Source organism: Cariama cristata, unplaced genomic scaffold (assembly GCF_000690535.1).
Source record: "Cariama cristata isolate BGI_N322 unplaced genomic scaffold, ASM69053v1 scaffold28860, whole genome shotgun sequence".
In the NCBI taxonomy this organism is placed as follows: domain Eukaryota; kingdom Metazoa; phylum Chordata; class Aves; order Cariamiformes; family Cariamidae; genus Cariama; species Cariama cristata.
Window position 1 is genome coordinate 1 of NW_009595713.1, and position 15,292 is coordinate 15,292.

A 15,292-nucleotide genomic window follows, 5' to 3' on the forward strand; every position below is an offset into this window, starting at 1 on the left:
CTGCCCGCCGCCGCCTTATCAGCACTTCCACTTGTGCATCAGCTGTCTTCGGCTTCAGGCGCAAAAGGAACAGTAACCGACGGTGTCTACGACAGTAGCACAGACAAGATTGTGGATGGGGAGTTGGTCTGTTAGTAACTATGTTTTACTGATGCAGTAACTTTTTCTAAAAATAATCTTCTCTAGGTAGATGCAACATGGTAGAAAGCTTAATGTTTAATATAGTTAAATTCAAGTTATAGCTAGTATTTTCTTGCCATTGTGACCTTTAATAAGTAAATTCAAGAAGCTATAGTCTCTGGTTTTAGATAACAGCATATTGTATGGTTCATGTGATAACCTTTAGTTTTAATAGTTTTTGAAGAGGGCAGTGTACTTATTAATGACCAGGGTGATGAGACTGAGTGCACCCTCAACAAGTCCATGGGTGACCCCAAACCAGGGAAGCTGTTGATACACAGGAGGGCAGGGCTGCTATTCAGAGAGGCCTTCAGTGAGCTGGGGAAATGGACTGGCAGAAACCTCATGGAGCTCCGCAAAGGCAAATGCAGAGTGACCCATGTGTGGGATGAAATAATGTGGTGCACCATGACAGGCCAGGGACTGACTGGTTAGACAGCGGCTTTGCAAAACAGGACCAGGGAGTCCTAGTGAACAACAGGTCGTACATGAATCAGCAGTGTGCTCTCGTGGCAGTGAAAACTAACAGCGTACTGGGCTGTGTGAGTGAGCGTGCATTAGCAGGTCGAGCAAAGCGATTGCTTCCCTTCTGTGCAGCGCTTGAGACTGCTGGTGGGCACTGTGTACCTCTGGGGCTTCCCAGAGCAGGGAAAATACTGACAAACTGAAGCAAACCCAGTGGAGGGCCCCTGAGTTAGTCAGAGGGCCACAGTCCGTGAGGTACCAGGAGAGCCTTAGAAAACTGGATTTGTGCAGCCTGAAGAAGAGACAATGTGGAAGGGGGTCTGATGGCTGTCTTCACCTGCCTAAAGGGTGGCTATAGAGGATGGAGTCAGATTCTTAAAGTGAAAGGATGAGAGGTAATGGAAGAAGTTCCAGGAAGGGAAATTCTGATGAGATAGAAGAAAAAATTCCTCACAGTGAAGTAGTCAAACAGCAGAGCAGGGCCTGGAAAGGTTGTGGAATCTCCATCTTTGGACTTACTCAAAACTAGACTGGACAAGGGCTTGAGCAATCTAAGCTAGCTTTGAAGCTAGCCATGCTTTGATCTGGCTTTGAAGCTAGCCTTGCTTTGAACTAGCTATGAAGTGAATAAGGCCTATGATTTCAATAGCCTTCAATTTATAAAGCATTTTGGGATATCTTGGAATGACTGACTGCTTAAGTATGCTTAAATATGCTTTTTATCTGTTATTACAGAAGCCCATTTAGGTACAAGATAAAATTCTGCCTAGGAAATTAAGAGATTAAAGTTTAAAAAAAAAAAAGCAAACCATGAACTTAGTATTCTTTAACTCTGATTCTGTTAAAATGCATTTGCTTTGATTCTTTTTTCAAATTTTAGGAAGAAAAGAAGATTCTCTTCTATCACCCAAATGAAGTAGAAAAGAATGAAAAAATTAGAAATGTGGGACTATGTGAAGCTATAGTACAATTCACAAGGTATGAAGTCTGATTGCATGGCTCATTGTATTAGTACAAGCACTGTATTTTAAATTTCCCAGTCATACGTTTTCTTTTTTTTGAGTGTGTAGAAATATCTATATCTACATACATGTTTTCTTTCCAGGACCTTTAGTCCAACAAAACCTGCAAAATCCCTACATACGCAGAAGAATAGACAATTTTTCCATGAACCTGAAGAAAACTTCTGGATGGTCATGGTACTTATGCATGTGATATGCATATTTCTAAAACATCATATAGCAACGTTCTCAATGCATTCTGCATTGTCTAATACCAGCCCGTTCCACTTTCTAGGTTGTACGGAATCCCATAATAGAAAAACACAAAGATGGGAAGCCAGTTTATGAATATCAGGAAGAAGAATTACTGGTAATACTGAACTTTTTCATTTTTTTTCTTTTTAATGGGTTATATTGTATTTTAAGAGTACCTCCAGAAATTTCTTAGTTTGATTCTTCTTGAACTGCTGCCAAATTGATTTTATATCTATCTATCTATCTCCATAAATGGAAAAAGGGCAAAGTACTTTTCAATAAAGTTTAAAGAAGAGAGCAAGATAGAGAATTATCCAGATGGCAGTTCAAGATCACACAGTAAACATCAGTGAAATATACAGATGTGAGACTTTTAGCTTGGATTAGGCAAATATTTCTTAGAATCTGTTTAATAAAGTGCTTGCAAGATTTTAATTTAGGTATTTTTATTAGGTTTAAGTATACATGTTACTACTTTCTCAAGACTGCTAGTAATCTTTACTAATAATCTGGAAAAACAAACAGCTCATAACTGTCATGGGATTTCTTGTCCAAACTGCAGTATCATTAGGTCAGTTTAATTGTATATAGGAAGGGTTTTTGGCCGGGTGGCATAATATTTAAAAAGCTGGTTGCTTATGCTGCCTCTGTTTATTACAGTGTGTGCTAGTTCTGTTCCTCATTCCGTTCTAAGAAAAGGATTAGTGTCATAAGCACTGTATTTTGCCAGATAAACAATAAAAGTCTGTCTTTTTTTCATCTGGGTTAAGATTCCAGTCTAGTAAAAACCTGCTATGCCCACCTCCTTTAGCCTTTGACCTGGATGAAGAGAAAACTACTCAGAAATACGTTCATTTTCACTGGCCTTAGGAAAGGGCACTATTTGTAACTGGTATCTTGTGCATGAGTTAATAAGGCACTTTTGGTATTAAATGTAAGGGGGGAAGGGACTCCCTTTGTTGAAAAAGTACTTTATAAGTACAAAGAAATTCATAGCATTTTCAGTCAGCATCTATTTAACTTTTCAGAGATTGATTTCTCTAATTTGTGTGTATGCTGGCTCTTTGAAAACATACGTTATGTGTAGCTCAGCCAAAATATTTTAAATTCTCTCTCCGCTTATACTAATGTCCTCCTCTCTCTTCTGCAGGACAAGGTTTATAGTTCAGTCCTACAGCAGTGCTACAGCATGTATAAGGTAGAGTTAATGCTAGAGGCTCCTCTTCTGGGCAGAAGAAGAGATCCTCATGGTACCATTTAGATGTGCAAGCTCATCATTGCTTTGACATTCTTGTCTCATTGCTTTTGTCTGCTCTCTTCCTGAAGCTGTAAGGGTGTTGGTGGAAGAGAAAAATAAAGCTTTTCCAATTACCTGTGCTGGTTCATTAGCTTGTTGTAAAAGTAAAAGCTGCCTAATTTCTCTGAAGTCCAGATTTCTTCTTTCATGGGCAGTTATACTACTAAGCGTTTGATTTTGATGGTGTTAGGTATTATCTGTTGGAGAAACAATCCTGCATAAAGGCCATCGGTCTGGCTTTTACAAAACAAGAGCATAAGACACTTAAGTGACACAGATAAATAACTTCTCTACCGTTAAAGATTTTAGTTTTCTTTTCTAACTCGGCTTCTGCTGCCAGATATACCTGGACTCTGTGAATCTGATAGATGTTTTTTCAATAAAGAAGGGGCACATTTGGATCTACATGGGGTCCAAATACTGAGAAACAGGAGCTGTATTGTAATCTAGCTATATTCATGGCTGAGTTACAAGAAATTATTGTAAATGATTACCCAACTGACTGATATATTTTTTTTTCTTTTAACTATTAGCTTTTCAATGGCACATTCCTGAAAGCCATGGAAGATGGAGGTGTAAAAGTTCTCAAGGAGAGACTAGAGAAATTTTTCCATCGGGTAAGACCTTATTTTTCAAGTACATACAGTGTGATTCTGCATTGGAAATAAAATGCAAAAATCTTCTCTAAGTGGCTGCAGTATGACTATAAAACATAGGCAGTGGAAAAGGTGTAGTGGCAACACAAAAAGTCCAGTTACTCATTTTTTTCAAATACTTCCTGCTTCCTACTAACATGGTAGGTTCTTCAAGTGGAGTTGAGCCACAAACAGGGTTATGGCTTGATGGAACAGCTTAGCTGTTGGATGTTTTTTCTGATGGAATCGTGTTCATTCTTTGGGAATTCTGTTTTAATGTTTGAATTGGTTAGTGTGATAACAATCTGTGCAGACCTATTTGAGGTTGGTTCATCCAGTTCAGCCCCCTACTCAAAGCAGGGTAACGCTGATTTCAGACTAGACTGCATAGGGCTTTGGCTGGTTGAGTCTTGAAAATATTCAGGGATGGAGATTCCACAGCCTACATGCACAGACTTAAAGTCCCATGGTATCGTGAAGTAATGGATAGTTGTAATTTTTAACTTCTTCCCCACTTCCTCTGCCCACCGTGTGGAATTAGTAGTCATGCCTGGTAGGTTTCAGGAAATATTGCCTGTGTTGTATCTAGCCTTCAGAATTTAATTTAAATCTTTAAAAGCTAATGTTTTAGTGAAAGGATAGAAAGCAAAATCTATTTCTGAGCAAGAAATCAGTTAAATATTATTCAGATATTTTTTCACTTAAAATAACTGAGTAGTCATGTCTGGCAGAATTTTGAGTTCCTACATGAAAAGTTTCATCAAGCCAGCTTTAAAAGATAGCAACCAAGTGTCTGTCTGCCCCCGTTTTTCTTGTTTGCACGGAAGGAAGCAGAGGACTGCTGTCAGCGGTTAATTCTTTTGTGGGTAGGGACATGAATATTGATTTTTCTGATAATGAGTGGAGTGTAGACACTGTATACTGGTGTTTAAAATTTTGTTCCCTTAACAGTTTTTTAAAATAACATGTTGTTGTGACAGTGTAAACAAAAGTACAGGCTTTACTTGTGGGATTTTAGGGGGGGGTGTTGCTTGGTTTTTTTGTAAGACTGTTGTAGACTCTAGAATGAACACTTGGCACAAGGAGTGCTTGTTTGATCAGCTGGTATACTTCTGTCTAGACTAAATTGAAAAATAGAGCATGGCAAAAAAGGAAGTAATAGATTTTTATCTTTAAAACACTGTTTTTCTTTGAAGTTCCTACTGAAGATAAAACAGTAATCACTGTAGATTTGTATAACTGAAAGAAATCCAAGGAAAAGTTGTTTCTCTTTTTTGTTGGGAAATTAGAAATGCCTGAAAATTTTGGTCATGCAAGTTGTTCTGTTATAACCCTGTTGAATGAATTGGCTACGTGTTGCTGGAAGGCTTGGACTGCACTGAAACTCTGAAAGGAAATGAGACAGATTATAAACTGTGACAGAGATCTATCATACTATTTGTCTGTAACTATTTTACTTCTTGGGCTTTTTGGTAATGTGAAATGACTGTAGAGGGAGCCATTGGATAACTCATTTTTCACAGAGCAGAGCATTTGATAGTGCATTTGAAATCTCTTGGTAAAGGTTACAGTCTGTCAAGAGAGAGAATAATAGAAATTATCTTTTCCTTTGCACATTGAAAGCTAATGGATTTATCTGCTAATATTTCTACAGAGTTACCTCTGAAATTAAATATTAGTAGGATAGGCTGTGCTTTCTTACACTCTCAAAAGATGTTTAGCTAGCCTTAAAAGCTGCTGTCGCTATGATTAAGTAACAGCACGCTGACACCTGGAATCGCATTCACACACTCACACACAGAATCACAGAATAGTTTGGGTTGGAAGGGACCTTTAAAGGTTGTCTAGTCCAGGCCCCATGCAATGAGCAGGGACATCTTCAACTACATCAGGTTGCTCAAAGCCCCGTCCAGCCTGACCTTGAATGTGTCCAGGGATGGGGCATCTACTACCTCTCTGGGCAACCTGTTCCCATGTTTTACCACTATCATCATAAAAAATTTCTTCCTTATATCTATTCTGAATCTACCTTCTTTTAGTTTAAAACTATTACCCCTTGTCCTATCGCTACAGGCCCCACTAAAAAGTCTGTTCCCACATGAAGGAGTATGTCATACAAGCAGAAGTGGAACGATTGAGGGGTTTTTTTTATTGTTAGTCTAGATTACTGTGGATTAGACTTAAATTTGTCATTTAAATCTACACATTGGAAGTTTTCTGAATTCTAAAAAAACAACTGTCATTATTGTTTTAGTACTTGCAGACACTGCATTTACAGTCTTGCGATCTGCTGGATGTGTTTTGTGGAATCAGCTTCTTTCCACTGGATAAAATGACTTACTTGAAGATTCAGTCATTTATTAATAGGATGGAAGAAAGCCTGAACATAGTCAAGTATACTGCATTTCTCTACAATGACCAGCTTATCTGGTAGGTACTTCAGTAATTCTTTTGTGTGTCTTCCTATTTCTCATCCTATAAATAAGTGCCATAATAGCAAAGCTTCTGAAACAGTGAAAGAGTTGCATGAAAATGAGAAAACTGAATAGTAGGATGAGTGATACGTAAGAAAGGCATTGGTCTTTAGCTTTAAAATCTCTAACCTGTATTGAACGATTACTTCCAAGTTGGCCTGGGAGCAGCTAGAGAAGTGTCCCTCTTTCCATTGCAAGAGCCTCTGTGCATATACACAAGTTCCTCTGTAGGATCTTTTATTAAAGAAGGTTAATTAAAGGATTGTTCTTCATATAGTTTTGAACCAGAAAGTTGCAATGCTTGTGAAGAGTTCTACTTAAAAGTGGACTTAAGAATAGTAGACGTGATCTTTGTTTGTTTAAATATTGTTTCTGTTTCTCTTCTGGTTTATGACTAATTTAGATGTGTTTTGTATTTAGCAAATAACTATAACCTTTTATTAAAAATGGGTGTTCTGGGATTGAATCTACTGAGACACTGAAATGTTGCTACCCTACTTTGGTATGTGCTTTGCTTGGGTTTTGGTTAGAGGAAAATGTGTGATCTGAACTGCAGCACAAATATCACTTGTGTTTCCTTTTCCCCCATGCTGTTCTAGGAGTGGACTGGAACAGGATGACATGAGAATTTTGTACAAATATCTCACAACATCTCTGTTTCCAAGGCACATGGAGCCTGAGGTATGGTAGTTAGGGGGTTTGGTGGGGGCGTTGTTCTTGGTTTTGGGTTTTGTGGTTGTGTGTTTTTTTTCCTTCTTTTCTTTTATCTGGTACCACTAAGGGCTAAAATACCAGAGAGGAATATCTCTGTTCTTCTTGCCCACTCGCTTAAATTTTAGTTTAGAAATTCTGAGATGTATTGCTTCTGGGACACTTTACTAAACTCAGTAGTATTTGCACCTAACACTTACAGTGTGAATTGCGCTGATAATTTGAATATGGGATGGTGATAGGGAGTTTACTGAATGTTGATGCCTGATGACTGCTCAGTACTGCAAATGAATCACTTCAGCTTAATGGCTAAATGCAACATGGAGTGCCGTAAGACCACATGGAGTTAGTTATCCTTCCCCCATCAGAAAGCTCCATAAGCTAAGTTTTAAAATTAATAAATGGAAAATCAGAATGCCTTGTTCTATCAGCATCTCTTACACTTTAGCTTTACCTCCTTCATGTTACGCAAAGGGCATATATCTATCTTCATGAGTGATAATTTCCACAAAGGAAAATTTGTTTTGATTTGATTTAAAGACAATCCACAAAATATAACAGAAAATACCTCTAAGCTGTTTTTTCTTGTGTGTGCTTTTTTGCTTCAGTTAGCGGGAAGAGATTCTCCAATACGTGCTGAAATGCCAGGAAATCTACACCACTATGGAAGGTAGCTCTTGTTTACTGTCACCTTCTACTGCTTCTTCCCTCAAGGGCAAAATGTTGGGAGGAGTACATATATTTTGAGTACATATTCCACACACAGTTGATTCCAGAGAGTGACACAGTAGTTGGTGCAATATAAAACTTGATCTCTGGAGAAAAAAAAAAATAAAAAAACCCCCAAAAACCAGGTTTCATTAACATTCCTGCATATTTATTTTTCTTCACTGCTGTTCTTAATGCACTGTGTGAAAAATTTTGGAACTGTTCCGGTCATTTTTTTCAGTCAGGCACTTCAGACAAAGGTGTAGATTTAATCTAAGGATTTATCTATTTATTTTTCCTCTGTACTCAGCATGTCAGACTGGGGAATTCTGTACTTAAGCAGCTGGGCAACGTTATTTTGAAAAATTGTGGGTTTGGACCTGTTTCTTTAATCACGATAATTCCTCTTGCATGATTTGTGTTCTTTTGGGATTAAGGCACTGGTGCACGCTCCCTGTTCCATCTCCCCCGCCCCCCCAAGTTTAGGTGCTTCTAATACACCTCTGTGCTACCTAAAACTAATTTGATTGTACTGCTGGAAAGCAAAGGAAGAGTGCTTTCCCAGTAGCAACAAAGAAAACGTTTTTAAAGATCGTCACAACTTGAACGTGAAAAGAGTTTTATTGTTGTTCCTTGCTGACGATATGCGTAGTTTTATTTCCTTAGTGTTACTCTGGCTTTCTGATCCTGTTTCTGTAACTTTTTGGAGCATATATGCAAGTAATACTTTGAAAATATAAGACTGCTGAGATAATGTTTAAAGGGCTCTATGCCAGTCTGGATAGCTGAAAACTCATTGTATTTAAATGTATTCATATATACAAATAATTGCTAATTTCAAGAATATCAGTGAAATAGGAAAAATGGAAATACAAGAATTCATCACATCTGACCTACTGAATTATTTTCTAGGTTTCTTACTGGACCTTTAAATCTTAATGATCCAGAAGCAAAATGCCGTTTCCCCAAAATATTTGTTAACACTGATGACACTTATGAAGAGCTTCATTTAATTGTTTATAAGGTATTAGATTTTTCTCTGCAATTATTCCACAGAATTAGTAATCTATATACAATGAAGACAACAATGATGTGAAGTACTTACAAATTGTATAGAAAGATGCATTGATATGACCAGGTTAAAGCAAAGAGACAGAAAACTGTGGTGTTTCTACCAACAAGCTTTAACACCTGAATCCACTTTTCCCCTCTCCTGTACCCTTCCCAAAACAAACAGTTGTTTTATTAAAACAAAATACCAGCCTTCAGTTACTTTAAGTGGTTTTGTACCTGGCTTTATGTAGCATTAATCAATAAAACAAAAAAATAGTTCTTTTTAAAATGAAATGCAAGTTTCTTGCAGACATATATCCTTGCATAAAATGCATTTTTAGCAAATTTTACCTTGTTCCTACTACTTAAAAACTGTTAACTGGGCTGAATTTTAAAATCCTAACTATCCTGTGTTGTGCAGGATTGCCAAGAGATTATCCTATTGAAGTGTTAAAGTAGATTTTTTTTTTTTTTAATTTAACTGGTTTAGGTGTGTGTGACCTCACCGAAGTATTGTCGTTTATTTGAGGTAGTTGAGGTAACCTGTTGTAAATGGTTTTCTTGCTTTAACTTTTTTGTTCCAGGCCATGAGTGCAGCTGTCTGCTTTATGATTGATGGTAAGTACCTACTAGCATTATTTATTTGGCAAGACATAGTTAGTACAAAATGCTATTACACGCAACTTGTTTTACTCTTGAAAAATACTCATGTTAATTTGTTATCTGAGTCCTTCATGACTGCTTTTATCAGTATTTTGATTTTTGTTCCATTGGTATAAGTAACTCAATCTCCACAATAAAATGACTAAATATTGTTTCATTTAGCCGTGCATTTTCGAAATCATGCGTAAGGTTATAATTAAGAGAGAAATTTGTCCCAGGTCTCTCACTGATGTTTAAAGAAAACAACTACAGAAACTGTACCTTCAACTGTGGGAAGAGAATCTCATCTCTCCTTTTTCTTTACCTGCCACCTAGCTTCAATTCCGCCTACGCTGGAGTTTTGCCGTAAACTGGACAGTATTGTTGGGCCTCAACTCACCGTGTTAGCATCAGATATATGTGAACAATACAACATCAACAAGAGAATATCAGGGTTGGTACCACATTTCTGTTCCTGTTGGTAGTCCCTGATTAGTTGGGTAAAAATTAGGTTTAATGAACTGCTTAAATAATGGTAACATGATTCCCAGATGTTGAAAGCATTGAGTTAACTGTGTACTTTAAATGATGTTTGTCTACCTTTCTGCATCTTAAGCGTTTATGAAGTGCCTGTTGTTGCATATTTAGGTCTCCCTAAAGTAACAACATACATGTTATAAATTTAGGAACAAATGTTTATTGTGTGGCTGAAACCTTTTTCCTCTATGTGCATAACTATTGCAGAAAAAATCATGTAGATTCTAAGATAAATCTCAGTTATCAATTGAGATTCTGCCTCCTCATCCCCCAGCTGTCAGCAGAGTATTCAGGTGCAAGAGATGGAACTTCTAGGTTTTGCTTCTTTCACGTGTGAACTGAAACTAGCTGACCTGTGGAGATGATGAGTTCTACAGATTACTGTGCTTGCAGAAATACATACAAGATGGCAAAAATGCCAGCTGAAGTGGTAGTCTTCTGTCACTGTCTCTCATACTGAAGTAGAGAAGTAGCAGTTCCTGCAAAATCTTAACTTCAGTTTATACTTTCTTCCTTGAGGAAAACAGAATCTCATAATGTTCACAAATAGCGCTTGGGCTAGTAGAACATTTGAGTTTTTAAAAAAAAAAAAAAAAAAAAAAATTAAATACCACTGTCTTTGCCCACGTCCTTCTTTGTGCTGATTTCCCTTGACTTCTGCTTTCCCAGGCTGCTGTTTTCTATAATGTTAAAAGAACTGTATTTTTCACATCAAGTGGACACTGACACCACTAGCTCTGAGTATTGCTGTAGTCACAAGTACTTATAGCTTTGATGGAGTGTTTGTAACTCTTAACTGTTACAAATCCTAAAGAAAAATGAAGGTCCAGACACTAGAACAACTTTTGTTTAACAGTTTGAAACGGGGATTTTAGTGAGTGGATTATTTGGTTACCATGCAAGCTTTACAGTTGAGTACTTTTTCCAGAATTACCGTTTCTTGAAGTGTTGCCATTTATGGTAGGTGAGGGGAAAAAACTATCTTATTTTTTCTGTTTTGCAGGACTAAGGTAACTACTTGAGGGCAAAAAAGAAGTCAAATGAAAAAGGATGTTAATGCTTTGGAAAATACACTTCACTTAGAACTATAGCTGACTTTACATAAAATTGTATTTATTTTTAGATAAATTTGCTAGTTGGGGAAGCAAGAACAGCATCGCATATGACAACAAAAGAGGAATTAAACCAAAGATAGGTGTGTGTGGCTGAACTCACTTAGCAGTAGCAAGCCAAATCAGCAGAATCGCAGGGTATAGAATAGGATGTGCTTGAAACTGTGCCAATCTAGTAAATCATTAAACTTGGGGGTGTTTTATGTCATCTGGGACTGGCTTTGGCAGCTTTAACTCTTTTAAAGTTTAATGACATGGTGTCCTCAAAACATGATACAGTTTCTTGACACTAACGCATCTGGGTGACAGAGAGCAAGGGTATCTAGTTGTTTGCTAAGGTGAGTGGTGTCATCACAGTATCTCCCTAATTCTAAATAATACATAGCCTGAAGTACCAATTACTATAGCTAGTTTTTGCCAGTCTGAATTTGTTGTGACTTCTACCAAAACTATGGCTCTAAGTGACAGATTTTTATAGTAACTTAATAAAAGAGGAAATAGAGGAAGACTGCCAAGGCAGGAGTTTGAAAATAGTCTCTTGCTTGGCCCACAGAAATGTTGGGGGGAAATCTAATTGCCTGGATCAAGGTAGAGTTCTTTCTTTTGATTGTAACAAATAACAAAGACCTGAATGGAAGATTACTTGTTGATCAAATTAAAGTCCTAGCATTTATGCAAACAAACTACTACTGGGAAGTGGGACAAGGCCTTTAGACTCCCCTGTGTCTATTTACTAGCAGCCTAAGCAGCAGAAGGGGAAAAACCACTTGGTTTTGCAGGGTTGGGGTTTTTTTGGGTTTTTTGAAAATGTGTGTTAAAATGAAATTTGATCATGCCACAAGTCTTAACGTACTTGGGTCTTTTCAACATGAAGATAGCTGTCTTTGTGAAGTCTGTGCTTATAGAACATGTCGGTATTCACAGGCCACTTTTTTTGTTTTGTTTAAAATCTTCCTAGGGCTGAGAAGGAGCCTCAGTTTAAGTTTATTTATTTCAATCATATGAACCTGGCAGAGAAAAGCACCATTCACATGAGGAAAACACCCAGTGTATCACTTGCATCTGTTCACCCTGACCTCATGAAGATTCTTGGTGACATCAACAGTGACTTCTCCAGGTAATGCTTAACTATTAAATAGTCTTAACTCCTTCTATCAAGTAGCTTTTTTCAAATGAGTGAAGCTTTCATGTCGTCTTGTTCATGGATGGCTATTCATAGCTCTGAGATAAATGGTGTAACATGGGTCATATTTGCTATTTTGTGTTTGTTAGAAGTAGTCTGTCTTAAAAAAACTTCTATTGTTCTTTTAAAAATATAATTTAAATAAGGGCCAGGGCCTTTATCCAAGAAAATATCTCATCTATTTGAAGCTTCAGAGTAGCCATAACAAATTTAAAAGGGATGTGAAGCCTAGTCCTTTTGCACTTAAGTCTCTAATCTCTGGGTAAATAGTATACAGGACAACGAAACCTGCTCCTGTCTGTATTATACTCTCCTCTGAAACAGCTGGCTGCTTTTAGGGACTAGACAATAGATGAAATGCAAACCTTGCACTTACTACAGTACTGATGATAGAGAATATAACTGGCTGCTTGTCAATGGGTATCGTGCTTCAAGGTGAGAGAGACCCGCTGTCACTATAAAAATTAATAAAGAACATGAAAATGCTGAATGATTGTGGTGTATATAACTCTTAGTTAACGACCAGCAATTTTTGGACTCTGCTTAAGGACAAGGCTTTCATTTTTCTATAAATGAAAAAAGAATGTTTCATCATATTGTGGAAGTATTCAGTTAGTGACAGCTTTATGTAACATCTCTAGTTGTTCAGCATGGTTTAGTTCTAGGTTTAACAATTAGATACATGAAAACTTAGTATCACCATTCCAGCTTCCCTTACTTGGTCACTGTGTAGCAAACCATAGTTCTATGAAGTGTGTCCTTAACAGTATGGAGGGTAGGTGTTTTCTTCAGAGCACTGGAGTGTTTGGCTGATGGACAAATTAATGATTTACTCATCTGGGGATGTAATTGTCCTAAGCAGCCATTTATGAAGCCTTCATCTTGGATTGCTGAATTATGTCTAAGTATTAGTAGTCTGTCTTTGATACTGCACAACCACAACAATTTATGCCATTAAGCTGTCCTAATGATTGCAAATAATGTTGTTGAAGATGAACTTGCTGCTATCTTCTTTATTTTCTAAAACTTCTTTCAGAGTCGATGAAGATGAGGAAATTATTGTGAAGGCAATGAGTGATTACTGGGTAGTTGGGAAAAAGTCTGACCAGCGAGAACTGTATGTTATTTTGAATCAAAAAAATGCAAATCTGATTGAAGTTAATGGTAAGGATTGGTTTTTTATTACCTTTAAATGCAGTTACTACTAAAATGTATGTCCCTGGACAAGTAATAATAAAATCCATCTCACAAGAAATCTAGAGAGATTGATCTGTCATAGACCAGGTAAGTTTGCATAAGGTTTTAGTCTGCCTTCTACCAGCTGTGACAGAACAGTATAAATATTCAGCAGGCATTCTTAATTATTAATTAGTCATTCTTCCTCCTTCAAATAATAGGAGAGCTCTGTGAGCTTAGTTTAGGAGTAAATAATGAAGTGCATTACAGGTGAGAGATTAACATATTTACGTCTGAGGTTTTATTTGTCAGTGATCCATGGGTACACTACTTATATGTAATCGCTGTCCTGTCAGTGATCCTCACTCCATTGTTGTCTTGCTTCTAATGCTGTTTTGAGAATTATTTACTATGACTAAGAGGGCAAATTAACATTAAGATGCAATAAGCTTTTAAACAGACTTTAAGAGAAATGGCAGTTGGAGTCATTTGCAGCAACTTTAGGGCTCTCTGTTTTAATAGGAGGCAATGTGCTCACTTGGAAAAGTATTAATTCTTTTCCATCATCCAAGACCAAAGCCTAGCAACCTAAATTTAAAAAAGAGCCATGAGTTGTGAGACTCGCACAATGATTTCTAATTGTCTTTCAGGATCAAACCTGCTACACAGAAACAGTAAATGAGTTCTTTTGTGCCCAATAAACTCAGGCAGTGTTGTCTGCCAAGTAGCATAAAACAAAAATTTTGCTGACCTGACTTTTATTTATTGTAACAGACTACGCTAATCCCTGCTTCCCCTAAAAAGAGGTTACAATATGCTTCCTTGTGTTGAAGCAAAGTCTCTGCTGCTGCAATGTACAAGTTAGACCAGATGAATGGCCCAGCAGCAAACTCAAACCATCATTTACCCTTTAGCCACTTAGAATACAACTCCTCTTTCAGACAGTGTGAAACGTCAGACTTGATTCAACTTTCTCCTACTGAAGAAAGAATAACATTAAGTGTAGTTCTACATTAGAAACTCCTAGGCTTTTTTTTTCTCTTTGAATTTAATTGTATTCTCCTTGATGATCCCTAGGGTTTTTCTTGCGGAGGTTCCTGTAAAATACCATACTGAAATATCTTATTTTTATTTTTTTACAGAAGAAGTCAAGAAACTTTGTGCAACACAGTTTAATAATATTTTCTTCTTGGATTGATCTACAAAGGGCTGATTTATTGAAGATGTCAATGTGAGACACTTGTTCAACTTGAAAAGTTATTAGTCATATTATTGACTGGAATAATGACAATAGTAAAGCAATACTTGCTTTGTAAGAATCAAATTTCTACTAAAATCTGTAAACTCTGATCATAAAATTTTTAGATTTTAAAAATGTTTACGTGCAAATTAATTAAAAACCAGTCTGAATTCATCTGTATCATTCCATCCTGATATCATTATGTGAATATTTTACTGGAAAATAAAACTAATAATTGTTACACTTTTAAGGGCACCTTTTTGTTTTCCTGTGTTCATTTGCATCATGTGACTTTCTACTAATTTTCCACAATGTGAAACTACACTGGTTACAAAAGACCCCCCCCGGTTGACCTGTTCTTTGCAGCTCCTGCTTCAGCCTGATTTATATTCTTTGTCAAATTCTGACTTGTTTATATGCAGTATTGTCAAATAAACCATGTTTTAAGCATTGGGATATACAATCATGAGAGGATACCAGTTCTTGTATCCACTTAACACTGAGGGAATTTTTAGGTACAAGTCAAATACTGACTTCTGGAATAGTTTTGTTTAAAGGGTTTCACTCATGTAAATGAATTGTTCTTTCCCAACACCCTTGGTATAAAAGCAGAGAGTTTCCCT

General features: G+C 36.9%; 1 protein-coding gene across 1 annotated transcript; it reads left to right on the plus strand.

The window, feature by feature from the left end:
• The first annotated feature begins 1,529 nt into the window (after nucleotides 1–1,529).
• On the plus strand, nucleotides 1,530–14,916 carry LOC104155266 (vacuolar fusion protein CCZ1 homolog). The gene is made up of 14 exons (XM_009703201.1): nucleotides 1,530–1,623; nucleotides 1,751–1,844; nucleotides 1,942–2,016; nucleotides 3,052–3,099; nucleotides 3,732–3,815; nucleotides 6,088–6,263; nucleotides 6,907–6,988; nucleotides 7,627–7,688; nucleotides 8,639–8,750; nucleotides 9,364–9,397; nucleotides 9,758–9,875; nucleotides 12,029–12,187; nucleotides 13,290–13,417; nucleotides 14,572–14,916. Exons 2-14 carry the CDS (start codon nucleotides 1,836–1,838, stop codon nucleotides 14,625–14,627), a joined length of 1,143 nt encoding a protein of 380 aa, XP_009701503.1. The 5' UTR covers nucleotides 1,530–1,623; nucleotides 1,751–1,835; the 3' UTR covers nucleotides 14,628–14,916.
• The last annotated feature ends 376 nt before the right edge of the window (nucleotides 14,917–15,292 follow it).

Bases quoted from the DNA above. Each gene is read 5' to 3' on its own strand.
- LOC104155266 (XM_009703201.1), top strand. The intron at 3,100-3,731 runs GTAGAGTTAATG...TTTAACTATTAG, and splicing joins AGTGCTACAGCATGTATAAG to CTTTTCAATGGCACATTCCT. The intron at 6,264-6,906 runs GTAGGTACTTCA...ATGCTGTTCTAG, and splicing joins TACAATGACCAGCTTATCTG to GAGTGGACTGGAACAGGATG.